We start from the raw sequence: 18,919 nt of genomic DNA on the forward strand, positions 1-18,919 counted from the left end.
ACAAGCACTACTAATTATAAGTGCAGAACTCTTGTCCAAGAACATAACCACATAAACTAAATGGTGAAATCAATGATACAATAGACAGCCGTTGTTTACGAACTTTTTGGCTAGAGAGCACGGATAGCAATCACACCTCAAAGTTGAACGACTGTGATAAGAACCTGCTTGATAAATACACAATGATGTGTTCAACATTGTTGCATTCCTTTTTAGCTTCTAAAACAGAACCGAAAGGGACAAATTCAGCTTGAGAAAAGATTGACATCAAAATAATAAACCGCAATGCAAAATTTTGACAAATGTACTTACATGCTCACCAAGTTGCAATTGCCATAGAAGCTGCCTAGTGCGCATTTTAATGGTTGAAACCAGAAAGAAAGCAAATCCTCCAGCATAGCAGTTATCTATCCCTTGATGCCCCTGGAAAATCTATTTGAGTTGGCATCCATAAAAAATGATATGAGATAGAGCAGCTTCAAAGATCAATACCTCTAGATCCATCATGTTTATGTTACCTTCATGAAGAGTTTAGCTGTGACTCTTCTTGTAGCATTTGCCGGGCAAAGGACAGTGTTGAATTTGAAATAGTAACAGAGAGAAAGGAAGCTTTTCTCCTGCCATATTCTCCAACCTGAAGCTAAAACAAAAATCACTTCTTTTGATTGAATGAAGGTAATGTAAATATGGTTTGAATTTATATAAAGATTATGTGCTGAAAGGGACAACTTAATCATACTCAATCAAGCCTCTTCATATCTGCAATTGACACTGTTTCGGTTTCAGAATATTTGACCTTCTCTGCTCAAGTGACAGCAAGGGTATTCCCATGTTTCTGTATTGCTGCTTATTCCTCAATGTATCTCATGCAGAGCTCAGAGGCTTTCTCCTGACACACTTATACACAAATTAATAACATTTCAAGACTAAGTTTGTCATCAGAAAAACCAAACACACAGTTATCATTCTATATAGTCTTTCAGTTCTTTTTATTTTCTACACTTTTTTTCTGAAATGCATAGTACTGCAGTAATGTTGGATCATTGTTTTGATTTTAGGATCAGCAGTGAAATGATATTTAACAAACATAAATGCCACTAAAAAAAGTGAAATTGCAAAGAGGAAGTTAAATGCAGTTAGAGAGAAAAATAAAGTGATCAACAAGCATAATTTAATTGCCATAATATTACAAGTTAGAAAGAAAAGATTTTCAATATATATAGATATTTCAGAACAGAATCTTAAGTAGCTTAATATATGTCCAAACTACATATACCAGGATAAAGACCATTGGCTAAATTCATGGTATGCCTATATTTTAGTTTATTTAAAAATAATAATTTCAAAAAAAAAGGATAGATAGTCACCAATAAGTGTAGTTGATAGAGATGAAATTGTTGTCTGATGGCTTCATCGCAACTTGACCTTCTAATGACATTAGCTATATCGAGACCTTGGGAAAACTGTTTATCGATAGCGTGTTCAAAAGAAATTATACAAGGCATTAGATGAGTGTATAATAATATAAATAACTTTCCATCTATTCAACTTAAGAGTTATAAATCCAGCAAGCAGTTGAAAAGATTATACAGCAATAATTTGATCCTTTTATTTTGAAAGCTTATACACCTCATGCTGATTCCTTTTACCTTGAATCTTCTAGCACGATAGGTAACTCTTTGATAAAAAAAAAAGGATTAGAAACAAGTACATTTTCAATCTCGGAAACCATTTTAATAGCCCTATTTAATTTGATATGTACAATGAATTTGGTTAAGCATAAACATAAAGATTAGGCAAAGAAAAAAAACATTTTTTTAACTGTTTTCTTTCCACAAATCAAGCTATCATTTTTTTGGTATGACTTGTGCATGTGTGAATTTAATTGTGGTAGCATGTGTGAATCATGAAGATTAGAGAATTACATGCTCAGAAATCTCTGTTCAGACAATTTGTTTGGAGTCCACTTGAATGGTGCGAATGTGGGAAATTTTGGGCCAGATTAGTTTATGCTTGTTCTTGCAGTGTTCTCCCAGCAAACAACACCCTTCAATTTTGAGTAGCAAGAGAGAGGGAGGCAGCTTTTCTCCTTCCATATTCTCCAGCTTGTGGCAGAATGAAATGTGCAATTGTTGAAGGGAGGTGAGGCGGAGAAGCTCGTTGCACTCCAATGTCTCCAGATTATCGAAGCACCATATCGTGAGAGTGGTAAGGGAGGAATGGTGAGGCAGCGAACCCACCTCTGGGTATGACTTTATGTTGTCGCAGTCATAACCTCCCACACCAAGTGATTTCAAGTTAGGCGGCAAACCACCCTCTGCCAACCTGCAAATATTTAGGCAGCCATATATCTGGAGAGAGTGCAAAGTTGGGAGTAGGCTCTTCATGTCACGTGGTAATGCCTCCAACTTCTTGCAATATGTGACGCTGAGATGAGTCAAGTTGGGTGCAGTCAGTCCTTCTCCTGCAAATGACACTAATTTCTCGCACCCCCAGATTATGAGACGTTGAAGAGCAGCATGTGGTGCCTCTGACATTGACACTGATTCCAGATTCCTACACTTATATATCTGGAGATTCTTGAGATTGGGAAAGACATCCAACGACAAGGAGGTCAGTGAATCACAGCTCTCTTCTATTTGTAGCTCTACCAAATCATACTTGTGCTGCTGTAGCTGCGGGAATTCTAGTTTACTACACTTGCAGAGTTTCAGCTTTTGCAAAGATTTGGGAAAACAATTGCCCGGAAAGGATACATGAGAGGAACACCCTGAGATGTCCATTTTTTGCAGGCAACTTAGATGATTCATGCTCATCATTGCCTTTAATGCAGACTCCCTCACAGATTCACGTCCTCTAATCGTTAAACTATCCCCATCAAGATTCATGGTGTCAGCCGGTCCAAAAAGGTTACCGTGTTCACGTATATGTAGTTCGCGAACTTTGGAAACATCCGACAAAGAAGAAACGATTCTGAAGAATACCTGATTACGCATCTCTTCCTTCAACATTGGACAATTTGTTATTTCAAGGTTCCTAAGTTGAGGAAATGTTTCCGACTCAGGTACGTGCCACTCCTCCCAACATGGCATGCTATCAAATACCAAAGTCTCCAGTGAGGGAAACAGTGCAATATGCGAAGAATGATGATCTCCTTCATTCTTGTAAAACTCCTCCCCAATACTCCTCAGCTGATCCAAACCTTTAATGTACAGGGACTTAAGAGATGGCAGCTGTCCAAGTGAAGGCAGCATGCAGCAATTCTTGCAAGACACTAGAGATACACTTGTCATGTTTTGGTAAGAACATTTCCCCAACCAATCTGGAAATATTGTACCCTTATATCCCCTGATTTTCAACTCTTTCAACCCATTCGTCGGTTGCAAGTTATCGAGGATGTCTTTTTCTTTTTGTGTACTTGAAACCAAATCATCACCTGAAGACCATTCCAAACATAATTCATCAATGTGCTTCTTATCCATTATCTTTGCACTCTTTGCTTCTTTTACATCATCAATATTCTCCAACTTCTTAATCTCAAGGGATCCATGAAGATTTACCAGCCCTCCTAACTCCTGGATTCCATTGTCTTCGTGCTTGCCGACGACAAAGAAACTTAAAACGTGCAACTGATTCAATTTGCTCATTTTACTGGGCGTTTCTTCCAAAAAAGTTTGGAAGATATCAAGATGCCGCAAACTCAAAAGATTATGAAAACCACTAGGCAGCGTAGTTAGCTCAGAACAATGGCTCAACTTCAATGTTTGCAAATTACACAAGCTGCACAAAGACTCAGGCAATGTCTCTATACGAGTATAAGAGAGATCCAAGTGGCGTAGATGGATCAATTCTCCTATTGAATTAGGCAACACATCAAGTTTATCAAAGGATAAAACTCTCAAGTATTCACACTTTGATAATATCTCACATGTTGCCGCTTCAATGTTGAACTTGGGAGAAGAGAAATCGCCAAACAATAATGATGAGTTTGGAAAACTCTAAACTAATATTTGTGATGACTAAATATTATTAAAACAATTAATTACAAAATTATTAATTTGATCTTTATTTAATATTGATTAATAATTTTGTTGCAGGTTTTATATATTGGGCCGAAAACAATTTTCTGGTGCAAGCCCAAAATACATTCAGCCTTTGGTTTTGATAATATATGATGAATATGGATGATTTGATGTTACTAGGGCCCAAATGATTTTGATTGCTCTAAGCCCAAGTGTGTTACATGCTTTCAATTTGTTTTGTGCATGTTCCAATTTTTACCAGGAAAGCAAATGCTTTTAGTGGACCAAAATTCAATAGTCCAATGTGTTTATGCATGCTATGGTCCGAAAAGAAAATGATATTGGGCCAAAATGAAATCTATTGCTACCAAGCCCAATGTTGATGAATGTTTCCATGCCTTATTCGAATCCATGAAGCAAATGAAATGCCTAAATGCTTCCAACGGATTCCACTTCATTATTTTGAAGGATTTCAAATTTAATTAATGCATTGGAAACATAAGAAAGAGAGAGAAGATTGATTTGATGGCTATTATGACACTACACGCTACTCAACAAAGGGAAGTGGGAAACTTGAATTCACTTTTACTCTCTCTCTTTGTTCATTGATTATTGTTCAAATCCATTGAATATTCTCTCTCTTCTCTCTCATCTCTTTCTTCTTCCTTCTTCGGTTATTAACCAGGAATCCATGGAAGCTACTTGGAGCTACCAAAAGGAAAGGAAAGCATGCATCAAGACCATCAAGCTAATGATGGCAAGAAAACATACTAAAATAAAAATGAGCTGTGGCTGAGATTATCACCTAATCTGGTAAGATTTGGTGAGGTAATCTCGGATCCTTCTTACTCAAAAAGAAGGATGAAGATTCGGCCAGCAAGGAAGATCTTGGAGGCGTGGCTTGTCTTTGATTCTGCTCAACCACCACAGGGAGTAGCTAGAGTGGCAAAGTGATGGTTGAAGGCAGAGATTGAAGCAGATGAAGTCATCATCATCATGAAGCATCAAGGGCCAGAAATCCATCTTGGAGAGGAAGCCAAGGATGGAGTGCTCGGATTGATGAAGAGTGATGACCAAGGAAGGACTAGAGGTATTTGCATGTTGGTTTTTGCATAAGTTACCTCTTCTCTCTTTGTGGCCGAACCGGTTTTTTTGTGAAGGAAAAGAAGCTGAGCTCGGGTTTGTGTTTCAACCGTGAAGGCTTCACTTCTCTATAAAAGGGGTGAACAGTCATGGTTTGATTCAAGGAGTAAGATTTGAGAGTGCAAGGCACAGAGTTCTCAGAGCTACCTAAGCTAGCAGTTCTTCTTCTCCTTCAATGTTTTCTGTTTTGTATTTTTCTGTTTAATTTTGTCATGTCTTGAGTCTCATGGAAAAAGGCAAACAGTGAGGTTTGTAAGAAAAAGCCATAGAGCGGAAAAAGGCAGAGAGTGCAAAATTAAAAGAAAAAGCCATAGATGTCTTAGAGTTCCTTTGTACATCTGTGTTGTGTTTCATGATTCTGTGGGAATCCCCTTGTAAGTTGGGTTAGCACTTTAAAACTTGTAATCTGGATGATTATAGTGAAATTCCATCATTGTTGTGATGGAGACTGGATGTAGGCTGCACTGCACTTAGCAGCTGAACCAGGATATATCTGGGTGTAATCTTCTCTCTCTCTTCCTACTTCAATTCTGTTTTTACTGTTCAGATGAAAAATAAAAAATGTCTCGTGTCAAGTGACAAGCAAAATGAAAATGTCTCGTGGCTAGGGACAAGATAAAAACAGAAAAGTCTCTTCTGAGTCCAGCAAGTGTTGCAAGCAAAAAAAGGGGCTAAGATTCAACCCCCCTTCTCTTAGCCACTGAAACCATCAGTTGGTATCAGAGCTTGGTCTCAAAGAGATCAAGCTTTACAGCTTGGAGTAAAGATCCTCATGGCGGAGAACAGTGGCGCAAATGTGGTGTCCTATAATCTGACCGAAGGACAATCAAGCAATAGACCTCCTCTTTTCAATGGGAAAAATTATACCTATTGGAAGGAGAGGATGAAGATATTTGTACAAGCTGTAGATTACAGACTTTGGAAGATTATTCTTGAAGGGCCTCAATTTCCAACTACCACAAGTGCTGAAGGGGTAGTCTCTCTCAAACCAGAAGCAAGATGGACCGAGGAAGATAGAAAGAAGGTAGAATTAAATGCCAAGGCAGTAAACCTGCTCAACTGTGCTATCAGCTTTGAGGAGTACCGATGGGTATCACGATGCACAACGGCAAAGGAAATCTGGGACAAGCTATAAATCACTCATGAAGGAACCACTATTGTAAAGAAGACTCGGACAGATATGTTGAATAGAGAATATGAAATGTTTACAATGAAGGAAGGAGAATCCATTGATGAGCTGTTCGAACGGTTCAACACTATCATTGTTGGCTTAGATGTTCTGGGAATTACACATTCTGATTCTGTGCTTGTGAGAAGAGTGTTGAGATGTCTCACTAAAGAGTGGGAAACAAAAGCTTTAATTATTTCTGAGAGCAGTAATCTTGATTCCATGACATTTGATGATTTGAGAGGAAATCTTCTAGCTTTTGAAAACAGTTATTTGAAAAAAAACTCAAAAAAGAAAGGAATTGCTTTTTCTTCTGTGACTAACCCTCTGGATGATGAATCCAGTGATAATTCTTCTGAAAATGAGTTTGTGTTGTTTGCAAAAAAATTCAGGAAAATGGTGAAACTCAGAGGCAAAGGCAGCATCTCAAGGAAGATGAAGAAGGACCTTAGCAAAGTAATCTGTTACAATTGCAAGGAAAAGGGGCATTTCAAATCTGATTGTCCCAAGTTAAAAAGGGAAGAAAAGCCAAAAAGGGAAAAGAAAAAGGGACTGATGGCTTCATGGGAAGACTTGGAAAATGACTCAGATGATGATGATGAAGAATCTGAGACTAAGTCACAACCTTGTCTCATGGCAAATGAGGTAGAGCAGGTATCCTTTCAAAACTCTAACACTGAAGACCTTCATCTTATGATAGATCACCTTTCTGAAAAAATAAGATGTTTTCTAACTGAGAATCAAGATCTTGAACAACAAAATTTCATTCTTAAAGCTGAAAATGATTTCCTCAAAGAAAAACTAAGAGAGGCCGAAACTGCTTGTGATCTTGTGGAAGAAAATAAGCAGTTAAAAGCCCAAGTTAGAAGCTGTGAAAGTGACCATTCTGTTCTTGCATATGTGAACTGTTTTAAGCAAAATGAAGAGTTGCTCAAAGAGGTTAAAAGACTTAAAGAAGACTTAGCTAAGTTTACCCAAAGTTCTGAAAATTTGAACCAAATCTTGGCTAGTCAAAAACCTCTTTATGATAAAGCTGGGTTGGGATTTTATAAATCTGAAAAATCACATTTTGAAAACATTGCTTCATCTTCAAATGATGTAAAATATCAAGACCCAACTCACTTTAACAAAACAGCAACTCCAAGATTTTGTAGACTATGTAACTGAAGTGGTCATTTTCCAGTTCAATGTTTCTTTGGTGAAAGAATGATTGGTGACAAAGTTTACAAAGTTGTTTTTGATTACAATGATTTGGGACATAAGAGATGGTTTAACGTGAAAGGATCCAAGAAAATTTGGATACCTAAGGTCACTTGAGTTCATTTTGTAGGTATGCCTAGCATCCAAGAAGAAAGAAAATATGTGGTACATGGATAGCGGATGCTCTAGGCATATGACCGGAAAGACAACCTTCTTCATAAAGCTTGATGAATATGATGGAGGATTTGTCACATTCGGTGATGATGCAAAAGGAAAAATAGTGGCTGTTGGGAAAGTGGGTAAAAATCTCTCATCTTGTATAAATGATGTCCTTCTTGTACATGGCTTGAAACATAACTTGCTTAGTGTTAGTCAATTGTGTGATTTGGGCTTTGAAGTTATTTTTAAGAAGCTTGTTTGCTTAGTAGTTTGTGAGAAAACTGGGGATGTTCTATTTGAAGCTAAAAGATGTAATAATGTGTATGGATTAACTCTTGAGGATTTAAAGGAACAAAATGTAACATGCTTCGCTTCTCTTGAATCTGAAAAATGGCTTTGGCATAGAAAGTTGGGCCATGCTAGCATGTACCAAATTTCTAAGCTAGTCAAAAAGAATTTGGTTAGAGGAATTCCAAACATCAAGTTTGATAAGGATCTTACTTGTGATGCTTGCCAATTGGGCAAACAAGTAAAATCCTCTTTTAAATCAAAAGATGGAATCTCAACCAAAAGGCCATTGGAAATGTTACATATTGATCTTTTTGGTCCTACTAGAAGTCAAAGTTTAGGAGGTAAACACTATGGTCTTGTGGTGGTAGATGATTACTCTAGGTTTGGTTGGGTACTTTTCCTTGCTCATAAGAATGATGCATTTTGTGCCTTCTCCACCCTTTGTAAGAAAATTCAAAATGAAAAGGATTTGAAAATTGCCCATTTGAGAAGTGATCACGGAAGAGAATTTGAAAATCAAGACTTTGAAAAATTCTGTGATGACTTAGGGATTTCTCATAATTTTTCATGCCCTAGAACCCCCCAACAAAATGGGGTGGTTGAAAAAAGGAATCGAAGCCTTCAAGAAATGAGTAGGGCCATGCTATGTGAGAATGAAATTCCCAAATTCTTATGGGCTGAAGCTATGAACACAGCATGTTATATTTTGAATAGAACAATCATTAGAAAAGGGTTAAAGAAAACTTCTTATGAGCTATGGAAGGGAACCCCTCCAAACCTTAAGTACTTTCATGTTTTTGGATGCAAATGCTTTGTACTTAACAATAAGGAAAACCTTGGAAAATTTGATCCAAAATCCTATGAAGGAATGTTTGTTGGATATTCCACCACAAGCAAGGCCTATAGAGTTTATCTCAAAGAACATAGAACCATAGAGGAATCCATACATGTTACCTTTTGTGATTCTAACTCAATTCCCAGTATTGTAAAGGATAATGACTCAGATTATGAAGAGGATGGAACAAGTAAAGAAAATCCCAAAACTGTGCAAAATGAAGAATCTGTCAGCCCGGTTTTATCTGGTCAGATTGGAGGAGACATTTCCATTTTGTCTCCTGAGCAAGAATGAGCAACTGAAACAGTGAGACCACCAGAAGCTCATCAAAGCTCTACACCTGTCCGAAAGCCTAGAGAATGGAAGTCTATGAGGGGTTATCCTCATGACTTCATCATTGGTGATCCCTCTCAAGGTATAACCACAAGATCCTCCACCAAAAGGCAAACCGAACCTAGCAACTTTGCTCTTTTGTCACAAATGGAGCCAAACAATGTCAAACAAGCTCTTGAAGATCCATCGTGGGTCAAGGCCATGCAAGAGGAGCTTGCTCAGTTTGACAAGAATAAGGTTTGGACATTAGTACATCATCCGTATGGTAAGAAGGTAACGGGTACTAAATGGGTATTTAAAAATAAACTTGGTGAGGACGGACAAGTTGTTCGTAACAAGGCTAGATTAGTGGCCCAAGGTTACGATCAAGAAGAGGGAATTGATTTTGATGAGTCTTTTGCTCCGGTAGCTAGAATGGAAGCAATTAGGTTGCTTCTTGCCTATGCTGCCCATAAAGGTTTCAAAATGTTTCAAATGGATGTTAAATGTGCTTTCCTTAATGGCTTTATTGATAGAGAAGTGTATGCGGCTCAACCCCCCGGTTTTGAACATAAAGATTTTCCTAATCATGTTTTTAAACTTTCAAAGGCTCTTTATGGCCTTAGACAAGCTCCTAGAGCTTGGTATGAAAGGCTTAGTGCCTTCCTATTGGAAAATCATTTTCAAAGGGGAACCACTGACACTACTTTGTTCATTAAAGTTTCTAATGATGACATCCTTCTTGTTCAAGTTTATGTGGATGATATTGTGTTTGGATCGGCCATTGAGTCCTTGTGTGAAGAGTTTGGAAAACTCATGATTAGTGAGTTTGAAATAAGTTTAATGGGAGAGCTAACTTTCTTTCTTGGCCTCCAAATTAAGCAAACTCCTAGTGGTACTTTTATTCACCAAGGCAAGTATGCAAAAGAATTGATAAAGAAATTTGGCTTAGAAAATTCCAAACCAATGGGAAAACCAATGCATCCTAACACTAAACTTGAAAAGGATGATGATGGCCTAGATGTGGATGAGACACGGTATAGAGGAATGATTGGTTCACTAATGTATCTTACATCCTCTAGACCGGATATTGTTCAAAGTGTGGGTGTATGTTCAAGATTTCAATCTCACCCAAAAGAATCCCATTTAACGGCTGTTAAACGCATCATTAGGTATATTAAGGGAACATGCGATTATGGCTTGTGGTATCCAAAATCTGATGATTTTTGTGCAGTAGGGTTTTGTGATGCAGATTATGCGGGAGATCGAGTGGGTAGAAGGAGCACCTCGGGCATGTGTTGCTTCCTTGGAAGCTCACTCAACATGTGGTCAAGCAAGAAACAAGCCACAGTGGCTCTATCCATAGCTGAAGCAGAATATATATCCGCATCTGCTTGTTGTTCACAATTAATTTGGTTAAAAACTCAATTGGAAGATTACAAATTAAAAATCAATAGCATACCCTTATTTTGTGATAACATGAGTGCAATAAATATTTCCAAAAATCCTGTTCTGCACTCTAGAACAAAGCACATTGAAATTAAATATCATTTTATTAGAGAACATGTGCAAAAGGGTACTATTGATATTCAATTTGTAAAATCTGAAGAACAACTTGCTGATATTTTTACAAAACCCCTCTGTGAAGATAGATTCTGTTTGTTAAGGAAAAGTTTGGGAATGATTGATTTAAATCATGTTGAAAATTTGTGAATTTCTTATTCTGTCCGGTTTTATCTCGTAGGAATGGACGAGACAAAAACAAGGCATGCTGGAGGAGCTATGATTAAGGGGGAGGCTGCACAGACTTTGCTTCTAATGGGCCCCACATAATCAAGTCTGACCCCTCATTGAATTTTTACTGGTTTCTCATTTTATGATGATCAAATCTTTTGAGTGTCATTTCAAATCTCATTGGAAGTGGTTATTGTCAAATCAAATTCCTCTCTCCATCTAATCCCTTAAAACAAGGAAACCACTTTTTCAAAACCCCTTGGTTAATAACCGCATCATTATGGTTATTAACTTCCCCTTCATCTCTCTCCAATCCTCATTAATTGCACCACTAACCTCCTCTCTCCTCAATCTCATTCGGCACTCCCACCCTTTCATATTCAACTCCTCCATTCCTCCTAACATGAAAAAGAAAATGGCACAAAAGAGAAGTGGCCGAACCCCCATTCCAAAAAGCCCACTGTTCTCATCACCTCAAACTTATACACATATCCATCTTCATTCTACCTCCTCTTCTACTCCATCACCTCCTTCCAAAAGGACCGAAACCATGCGTCGCAAAGTCATTGCTCACAAATCTTCAGGGAGAGGAAAGAACAAGGAGCCTAGCATTCAAGAAGAAGAAGAGGAATCACATACTTCTCCACCACCATCACCGCCGAAAAGACCTACTTCAACCACAAAAAGCTCTCAGAAAAGGCCGAAAAGCTTTGTTCTGCATGAAACAAGGGAACCGGCAAATTTGGAGTCTCTCGACTTCAAGAACAAATTTCACAAAACTCACTCCCATTTTGATCCCTCACGGTTTTACTCATGTGCTTTCTATGAATTTCATAAAGAGGTTTTGCTGAAACGCCCTCTCTGTCTGTCATACCTAGTAAATCTTGAGAAACTGGCAACCAAAGGAATCAACTTTTCTTCCATGTTTGATGCTCTGAAGTGGACTCCACTGCTTCACATTCAGAAACTTGTGTACCCGGGGCTGGTCCGGGAATTTTATGCAAACATGCGTTTGATTGATGGCTCAATTCACTCTTATGTCAAACGTGTTTACATGACCCTCAATCCTCAAACAATAGGCGCTGCTCTTGGATATGAAGAAGAAGGGCCAAAAGTTTACATGGTTGATAAGTGGGATGATCAAGTAGGCATTGCACAACAAACTGTTTTACAACCCATTTGTGCAAATCTCTCTGGTTTGGATGGACTAATTCCAACTCATCGAGCACTCGGCCCTGAAAACTCTCTGTTGCACCGTATCATCACTCACATTCTCACTCCTCAAGGCGGTTCTTACCACAGAGTAACAGTTTCTGATTCTGTCATTTTATTTGCACTTCTTACTTCTTCCCAAATTTCATTTGCTTATGTTATGATACGTCATATGTGGGAAGCAGTGAAAAGTACCAAAAAGGCTAATCTTCCTTATGGCATGTTTCTCACATGTATATTTGAGTATTTTAAGGTTGATTTGACTAATGAAATTGTTGAGAACAAGATTTCAATGATTAAAGGAGGAGGAATTTCGGGCAAAAAGGGAAAGAAATCTGTTCCCTCTGAACCATCTCTCAGTGATCTGGAGAGCCATCCAGAGCCCTCAAATGTTACTGCATCCATCCGGGAGGTTCTCAATGAGATGCGCAACATGTCCAAGTTAATGTTCAAATCCCACAAGAATGCCAGAAAATTGGAATATGAACAGGAAAGGGCCTGGAAGAAATGTCATGATTGAGTTGGCTTCATGATAAAGAGCTTTGATGATGAAATGGGCACAGGGGATTTTGAAGCTGATTCCGGTTCAGAATTCAATCTTTCTGATGATTGATGGCTGCTGTTTACTTTTATTTGATATTGGCTTCATTAGGCTCAATCTATTTTTTGTATAAGCATGACTTGATACTCACTGCTTTGTGATACTTTGATACATTCTAGTTACTCTGTTATGAATATTTTGCTCTGTTAATCATATTTTGTGCAGGTGCCCCCATGATGACAAAAGGGGGAGAAAAATCAATTTCCAAAATTGAAATTGGAAACAAAGAAAAACAGGGGATAAGAACAGGGATGAAATTTTCAAATTGAAAATTCATGATCACCCTTGTTCGAAAAATGCATGTTGGTTGATGATAAAATTTTGCATTGCTCAAACTACATTTAGTTTATCATGATTAGTTAATTTTCATTTGACATCTGGTTTATAATTATGCTTGATTTTTTTTATGCCTGGCTGTTGATTCATCATTGATAAACTTGTTGGATTGAAAATGTATTTTTGGCAGTTCCTTTAAATTGTATAAAGTACCAAAAACTGCCTTATTTTGTTCTACAAATATTTTCCTTTATATTGTTTTGCTCTGATATATTAAACAGGAAAATGTTTGGATACTTTTTGTTTGTAATATGTTGAGCAGTAAATCAGTTTATGATATCAAATGAGTTTTGATTATCAATTAAAACTGCTCATAAATCAAGCATTTAGCATCATGTATAAATATGCTAAATAACATTGTTATTTTGAAGCTTGATTATGTCACAGGTTTAGTGCTTCCCTTGGTAAAATAAGCATACATCAAGGGGGAGCCATGTGATAATTTGAAAGGGGGAGAAATACAAATCTTCAAAGGGAGTACTCATACTCAACTTTTAAATTTTTCTTCATTTCAATTTTAATAATGTTTGTCATCAAGGGGGAGATTGATGAGTTTGGAAAACTCTAAACTAATATTTGTGATGACTAAACATTATTAAAACAATTAATTACAAAATTATTAATTTGATATTTATTTAATATTGATTAATAATTTTGTTGCAGGTTTTATATATTGGGCCGAAAACAATTTTCTGGTGCAAGCCCAAAATACATTCAGCCTTTGGTTTTGATAATATATGATGAATATGGATGATTTGATGTTACTAGGGCCCAAATGATTTTGATTGCTCTAAGCCCAAGTGTGTTACATGCTTTCAATTTGTTTTGTGCATGTTCCAATTTTTACCAGGAAAGCAAATGCTTTTAGTGGACCAAAATTCAATAGTCCAATGTGTTTATGCATGCTATGGTCCGAAAAGAAAATGATATTGGGCCAAAATGAAATCTATTGCTTCCAAGCCCAATGTTGATGAATGTTTCCATGCCTTATTCGAATCCATGAAGCAAATGAAATGCCTAAATGCTTCCAACGGATTCCACTTCATTATTTTGAAGGATTTCAAATTTAATTAATGCATTGGAAACATAAGAAAGAGAGAGAAGATTGATTTGATGGCTATTATGACACTACACGCTACTCAACAAAGGGAAGTGGGAAACTTGAATTCACTTTTACTCTCTCTCTTTGTTCATTGATTATTGTTTAAATCCATTGAATATTTTCTCTCTTCTCTCTCATCTCTTTCTTCTTCCTTCTTCGGTTATTAACCAGGAATCCATGGAAGCTACTTGGAGCTACCAAAAGGAAAGGAAAGCATGCATCAAGACCATCAAGCTAATGATGGCAAGAAAACATACTAAAATAAAAATGAGCTGTGGTTGAGATTATCACCTAATCTGGTAAGATTTGGTGAGGTAATCTCGGATCCTTCTTACTCAAAAGGAAGGATGAAGATTCGGCCAGCAAGGAAGATCTTGGAGGCGTGGCTTGTCTTTGATTCTGCTCAACCACCACAGGGAGTAGCTAGAGTGGCGAAGTGATGGTTGAAGGCAGAGATTGAAGCAGATGAAGTCATCATCATCATGAAGCATCAAGGGCCAGAAATCCATCTTGGAGAGGAAGCCAAGGATGGAGTGCTCGGATTGATGAAGAGTGATGACCAAGGAAGGACTAGAGGTATTTGCATGTTGGTTTTTGCATAAGTTACCTCTTCTCTATTTGTGGCCGAACCGGTTTTTTTGTGAAGGAAAAGAAGCTGAGCTCGGGTTTGTGTTTCAACCGTGAAGGCTTCACTTCTCTATAAAAGGGGTGAACAGTCATGGTTTGATTCAAGGAGTAAGATTTGAGAGTGCAAGGCACAGAGTTCTCAGAGCTACCTAAGCTAGCAGTTCTTCTTCTCCTTCAATGTTTTCTGTTTTGTATTTTTCTGTTTAATTTTGTCATGTCTTGAGTCTCATGGAAAAAGGCAAACAGTGAGGTTTGTAAGAAAAAGCCATAGAGCGGAAAAAGGCAGAGAGTGCAAAATTAAAAGAAAAAGCCATAGATGTCTTAGAGTTCCTTTGTACATCTGTGTTGTGTTTCATGATTCTGTGGGAATCCCCTTGTAAGTTGGGTTAGCACTTTAAAACTTGTAATCTGGATGATTATAGTGAAATTCCATCATTGTTGTGATGGAGACTGGATGTAGGCTGCACTGCACTTAGCAGCTGAACCAGGATATATCTGGGTGTAATCTTCTCTCTCTCTTCCTACTTCAATTCTGTTTTTACTGTTCAGATGAAAAATCAAAAATGTCTCGTGTCAAGTGACAAGCAAAATGAAAATGTCTCGTGGCTAGGGACAAGATAAAAACAGAAAAGTCTTTTCTGAGTCCAGCAAGTGTTGCAAGCAAAAAAAGGGGCTAAGATTCAACCCCCCTTCTCTTAGCCACTAAAACCATCAATTGGTATCAGAGCTTGGTCTCAAAGAGATCAAGCTTTGCAGCTTGGAGTAAAGATCCTCATGGCGGAGAACAGTGGCGCAAATGTGGTGTCCTATAATCTGACCGAAGGACAATCAAGCAACAGACCTCCTATTTTCAATGGGAAAAATTATACCTATTGGAAGGAGAGGATGAAGATATTTGTACAAGCTGTAGATTACAGACTTTGGAAGATTATTCTTGAAGGGCCTCAATTTCCAACTACCACAAGTGCTGAAGGGGTAGTCTCTCTCAAACCAGAAGCAAGATGGACCGAGGAAGATAGAAAGAAGGTAGAATTAAATGCCAAGGCAGTAAACCTGCTCAACTGTGCTATCAGCTTTGAGGAGTACCGATGGGTATCACGATGCATAACGGCAAAGGAAATCTGGGACAAGCTACAAATCACTCATGAAGGAACCACTATTGTAAAGAAGACTCGGACAGATATGTTGAATAGAGAATATGAAATGTTTACAATGAAGGAAGGAGAATCCATTGATGAGCTGTTCGAACGGTTCAACACTATCATTGTTGGCTTAGATGTTCTGGGAATTACACATTCTGATTCTGTGCTTGTGAGAAGAGTGCTGAGATGTCTCACTAAAGAGTGGGAAACAAAAGCTTTAATTATTTCTGAGAGCAGTAATCTTGATTCCATGACACTTGATGATTTGAGAGGAAATCTTCTAGCTTTTGAAAACAGTTATTTGAAAAAAAACTCAAAAAAGAAAGGAATTGCTTTTTCTTCTGTGACTAACCCTCTGGATGATGAATCCAGTGATAATTCTTCTGAAAATGAGTTTGTGTTGTTTGCAAAAAAATTCAGGAAAATGGTGAAACTCAGAGGCAAAGGCAGCAGCTCAAGGAAGATGAAAAAGGACCTTAGCAAAGTAATCTGTTACAATTGCAAGGAAAATGGGCATTTCAAATCTGATTGTCCCAAGTTAAAAAGGGAAGAAAAGCCAAAAAGGGAAAAGAAAAAGGGATTGATGGCTTCATGGGAAGACTTGGAAAATGACTCAGATGATGATGATGAAGAATCTGAGACTAAGTCACAACCTTGTCTCATGGCAAATGAGGTAGAGCAGGTATCCTTTCAAAACTCTAACACTGAAGACCTTCATCTTATGATAGATCACCTTTCTGAAAAAATAAGATGTTTTCTAACTGAGAATCAAGATCTTGAACAACAAAATTTCATTCTTAAAGCTGAACATGATTTCCTCAAAGAAAAACTAAGAGAGGTCGAAACTGCTTGTGATCTTGTGGAAGAAAATAAGCAGTTAAAAGCCCAAGTTAGAAGCTGTGAAAGTGACCATTCTGTTCTTGCATATGTGAACTGTTTTAAGCAAAATGAAAAGTTGCTCAAAGAGGTTAAAAGACTTAAAGAAGACTTAGCTAAGTTCACCCAAAGTTCTGAAAATTTGAACCAAATCTTGGCTAGTCAAAAACCTCTTTATGATAAAGCTGGGTTGGGATTTTATAAATCTGAAAAATCACATTTTGAAAACATTGCTTCATCTTCAAATGATGTAAAATATCAAGACCCAACTCACTTTAACAAAACAGCAACTCCAAGATTTTGTAGACTATGTAACCGAAGTGGTCATTTTCCAGTTTAATGTTTCTTTGGTGAAAGAATGATTGGTGACAAAGTTTACAAAGTTGTTTTTGATTACAATGATTTGGGACATAAGAGATGGTTTAACGTGAAAGGATCCAAGAAAATTTGGATACCTAAGGTCACTTGAGTTCATTTTGTAGGTATGCCTAGCATCCAAGAAGAAAGAAAATATGTGGTACATGGATAGCGGATGCTCTAGGCATATGACCGGAAAGACAACCTTCTTCATAAAGCTTGATGAATATGATGGAGGATTTGTCACATTCGGTGATGATGCAAAAGGAAAAATAGTGGCTGTTGGGAAAGTGGGTAAAAATCTCTCATCTTGTATAAATGATGTCCTTCTTGTACATGGCTTGAAACATAACTTGCTTAGTGTTAGTCAATTGTGTGATTTGGGCTTTGAAGTTATTTTTAAGAAGCTTGTTTGCTTAGTAGTTTGTGAGAAAACTGGGGATGTTCTATTTGAAGCTAAAAGATGTAATAATGTGTATGGATTAACTCTTGAGGATTTAAAGGAACAAAATGTAACATGCTTCGCCTCTCTTGAATCTGAAAAATGGCTTTGGCATAGAAAGTTGGGCCATGCTAGCATGTACCAAATTTCTAAGCTAGTCAAAAAGAATTTGGTTAGAGGAATTCCAAACATCAAGTTTGATAAGGATCTTACTTGTGATGCTTGCCAATTGGGAAAACAAGTAAAATCCTCTTTTAAATCAAAAGATGGAATCTCAACCAAAAGGCCATTGGAAATGTTACATATTGATCTTTTTGGTCCTACTAGAAGTCAAAGTTTAGGAGGTAAACACTATGGTCTTGTGGTGGTAGATGATTACTCTAGGTTTGGTTGGGTACTTTTCCTTGCTCATAAGAATGATGCATTTTGTGCCTTCTCCACCCTTTGTAAGAAAATTCAAAATGAAAAGGATTTGAAAATTGCCCATTTGAGAAGTGATCACGGAAGAGAATTTGAAAATCAAGACTTTGAAAAATTCTGTGATGACTTAGGGATTTCTCATAATTTTTCATGCCCTAGAACCCCCCAACAAAATGGGGTGGTTGAAAGAAGGAATCGAAGCCTTCAAGAAATGACTAGGGCCATGCTATGTGAGAATGAAATTCCCAAATTCTTATGGGCTGAAGCTGTGAACACAGCATGTTATATTTTGAATAGAACAATCATTAGAAAAGGGTTAAAGAAAACTCCTTATGAGCTTTGGAAGGGAACCCCTCCAAACCTTAAGTACTTTCATGTTTTTGGATGCAAATGCTTTGTACTTAACAATAAGGAAAACCTTGGAAAATTTGATCCAAAATCCTATGAAGGAATGTTTGTTGGATATTCCACCACAAGCAAGGCCTATAGAGTTTATCTCAAAGAACATAGAACCATAGAGGAATCCATACATGTTACCTTTTGTGATTCTAACTCAATTCCCAGTATTGTAAAGGATAATGACTCAGATTATGAAGAGGATGGAACGAGTAAAGAAAATCCCAAAACTGTGCAAAATGAAGAATCTGTCAGCCCGGTTTTATCTGGTCAGATTGGAGGAGACATTTCCATTTTGTCTCCTGAGCAAGAACGAGCAACTGAAACAGTGAGACCACCGGAAGCTCATCAAAGCTCTACACCTGTCCGAAAGCCTAGAGAATGGAAGTCTATGAGGGGTTATCCTCATGACTTCATCATTGGTGATCCCTCTCAAGGTATAACCATAAGATCCTCCACCAAAAGGCAAACCGAACCTAGCAACTTTGCTCTTTTGTCACAAATGGAGCCAAACAATGTCAAACAAGCTCTTGAAGATCCATCG

General features: G+C 37.5%; 1 protein-coding gene and 1 long non-coding RNA gene across 2 annotated transcripts; both read right to left on the minus strand.

Moving 5' to 3' along the window:
- Nucleotides 1-541: 541 nt before the first annotated feature.
- Nucleotides 542-1,468, minus strand: LOC140177834 (uncharacterized). The gene is made up of 3 exons (XR_011869321.1): nucleotides 1,368-1,468; nucleotides 740-897; nucleotides 542-634 (listed from the first exon to the last, which is right to left on the minus strand). It is a non-coding gene; the product is annotated as an uncharacterized lncRNA (long non-coding RNA).
- A 475-nt stretch (nucleotides 1,469-1,943) lies between these two features.
- On the minus strand, nucleotides 1,944-3,647 carry LOC112722464 (putative disease resistance protein At3g14460). Its single transcript, XM_025773493.1, has one exon. The coding sequence runs from the start codon at nucleotides 3,645-3,647 to the stop codon at nucleotides 1,944-1,946; it is 1,704 nt and encodes a 567-aa protein (XP_025629278.1).
- Between the last annotated feature and the right edge of the window lie 15,272 nt (nucleotides 3,648-18,919).

Source organism: Arachis hypogaea, chromosome 2, assembly GCF_003086295.3.
Source record: "Arachis hypogaea cultivar Tifrunner chromosome 2, arahy.Tifrunner.gnm2.J5K5, whole genome shotgun sequence".
NCBI classification, from domain to species: domain Eukaryota; kingdom Viridiplantae; phylum Streptophyta; class Magnoliopsida; order Fabales; family Fabaceae; genus Arachis; species Arachis hypogaea.

Coding starts and splice junctions, on each gene's coding strand:
- LOC112722464 (XM_025773493.1), bottom strand. CDS start 3,647: ATGAGCAAATTGAATCAGTTGCACGTTTTAAGTTTCTTTGTCGTCGGC.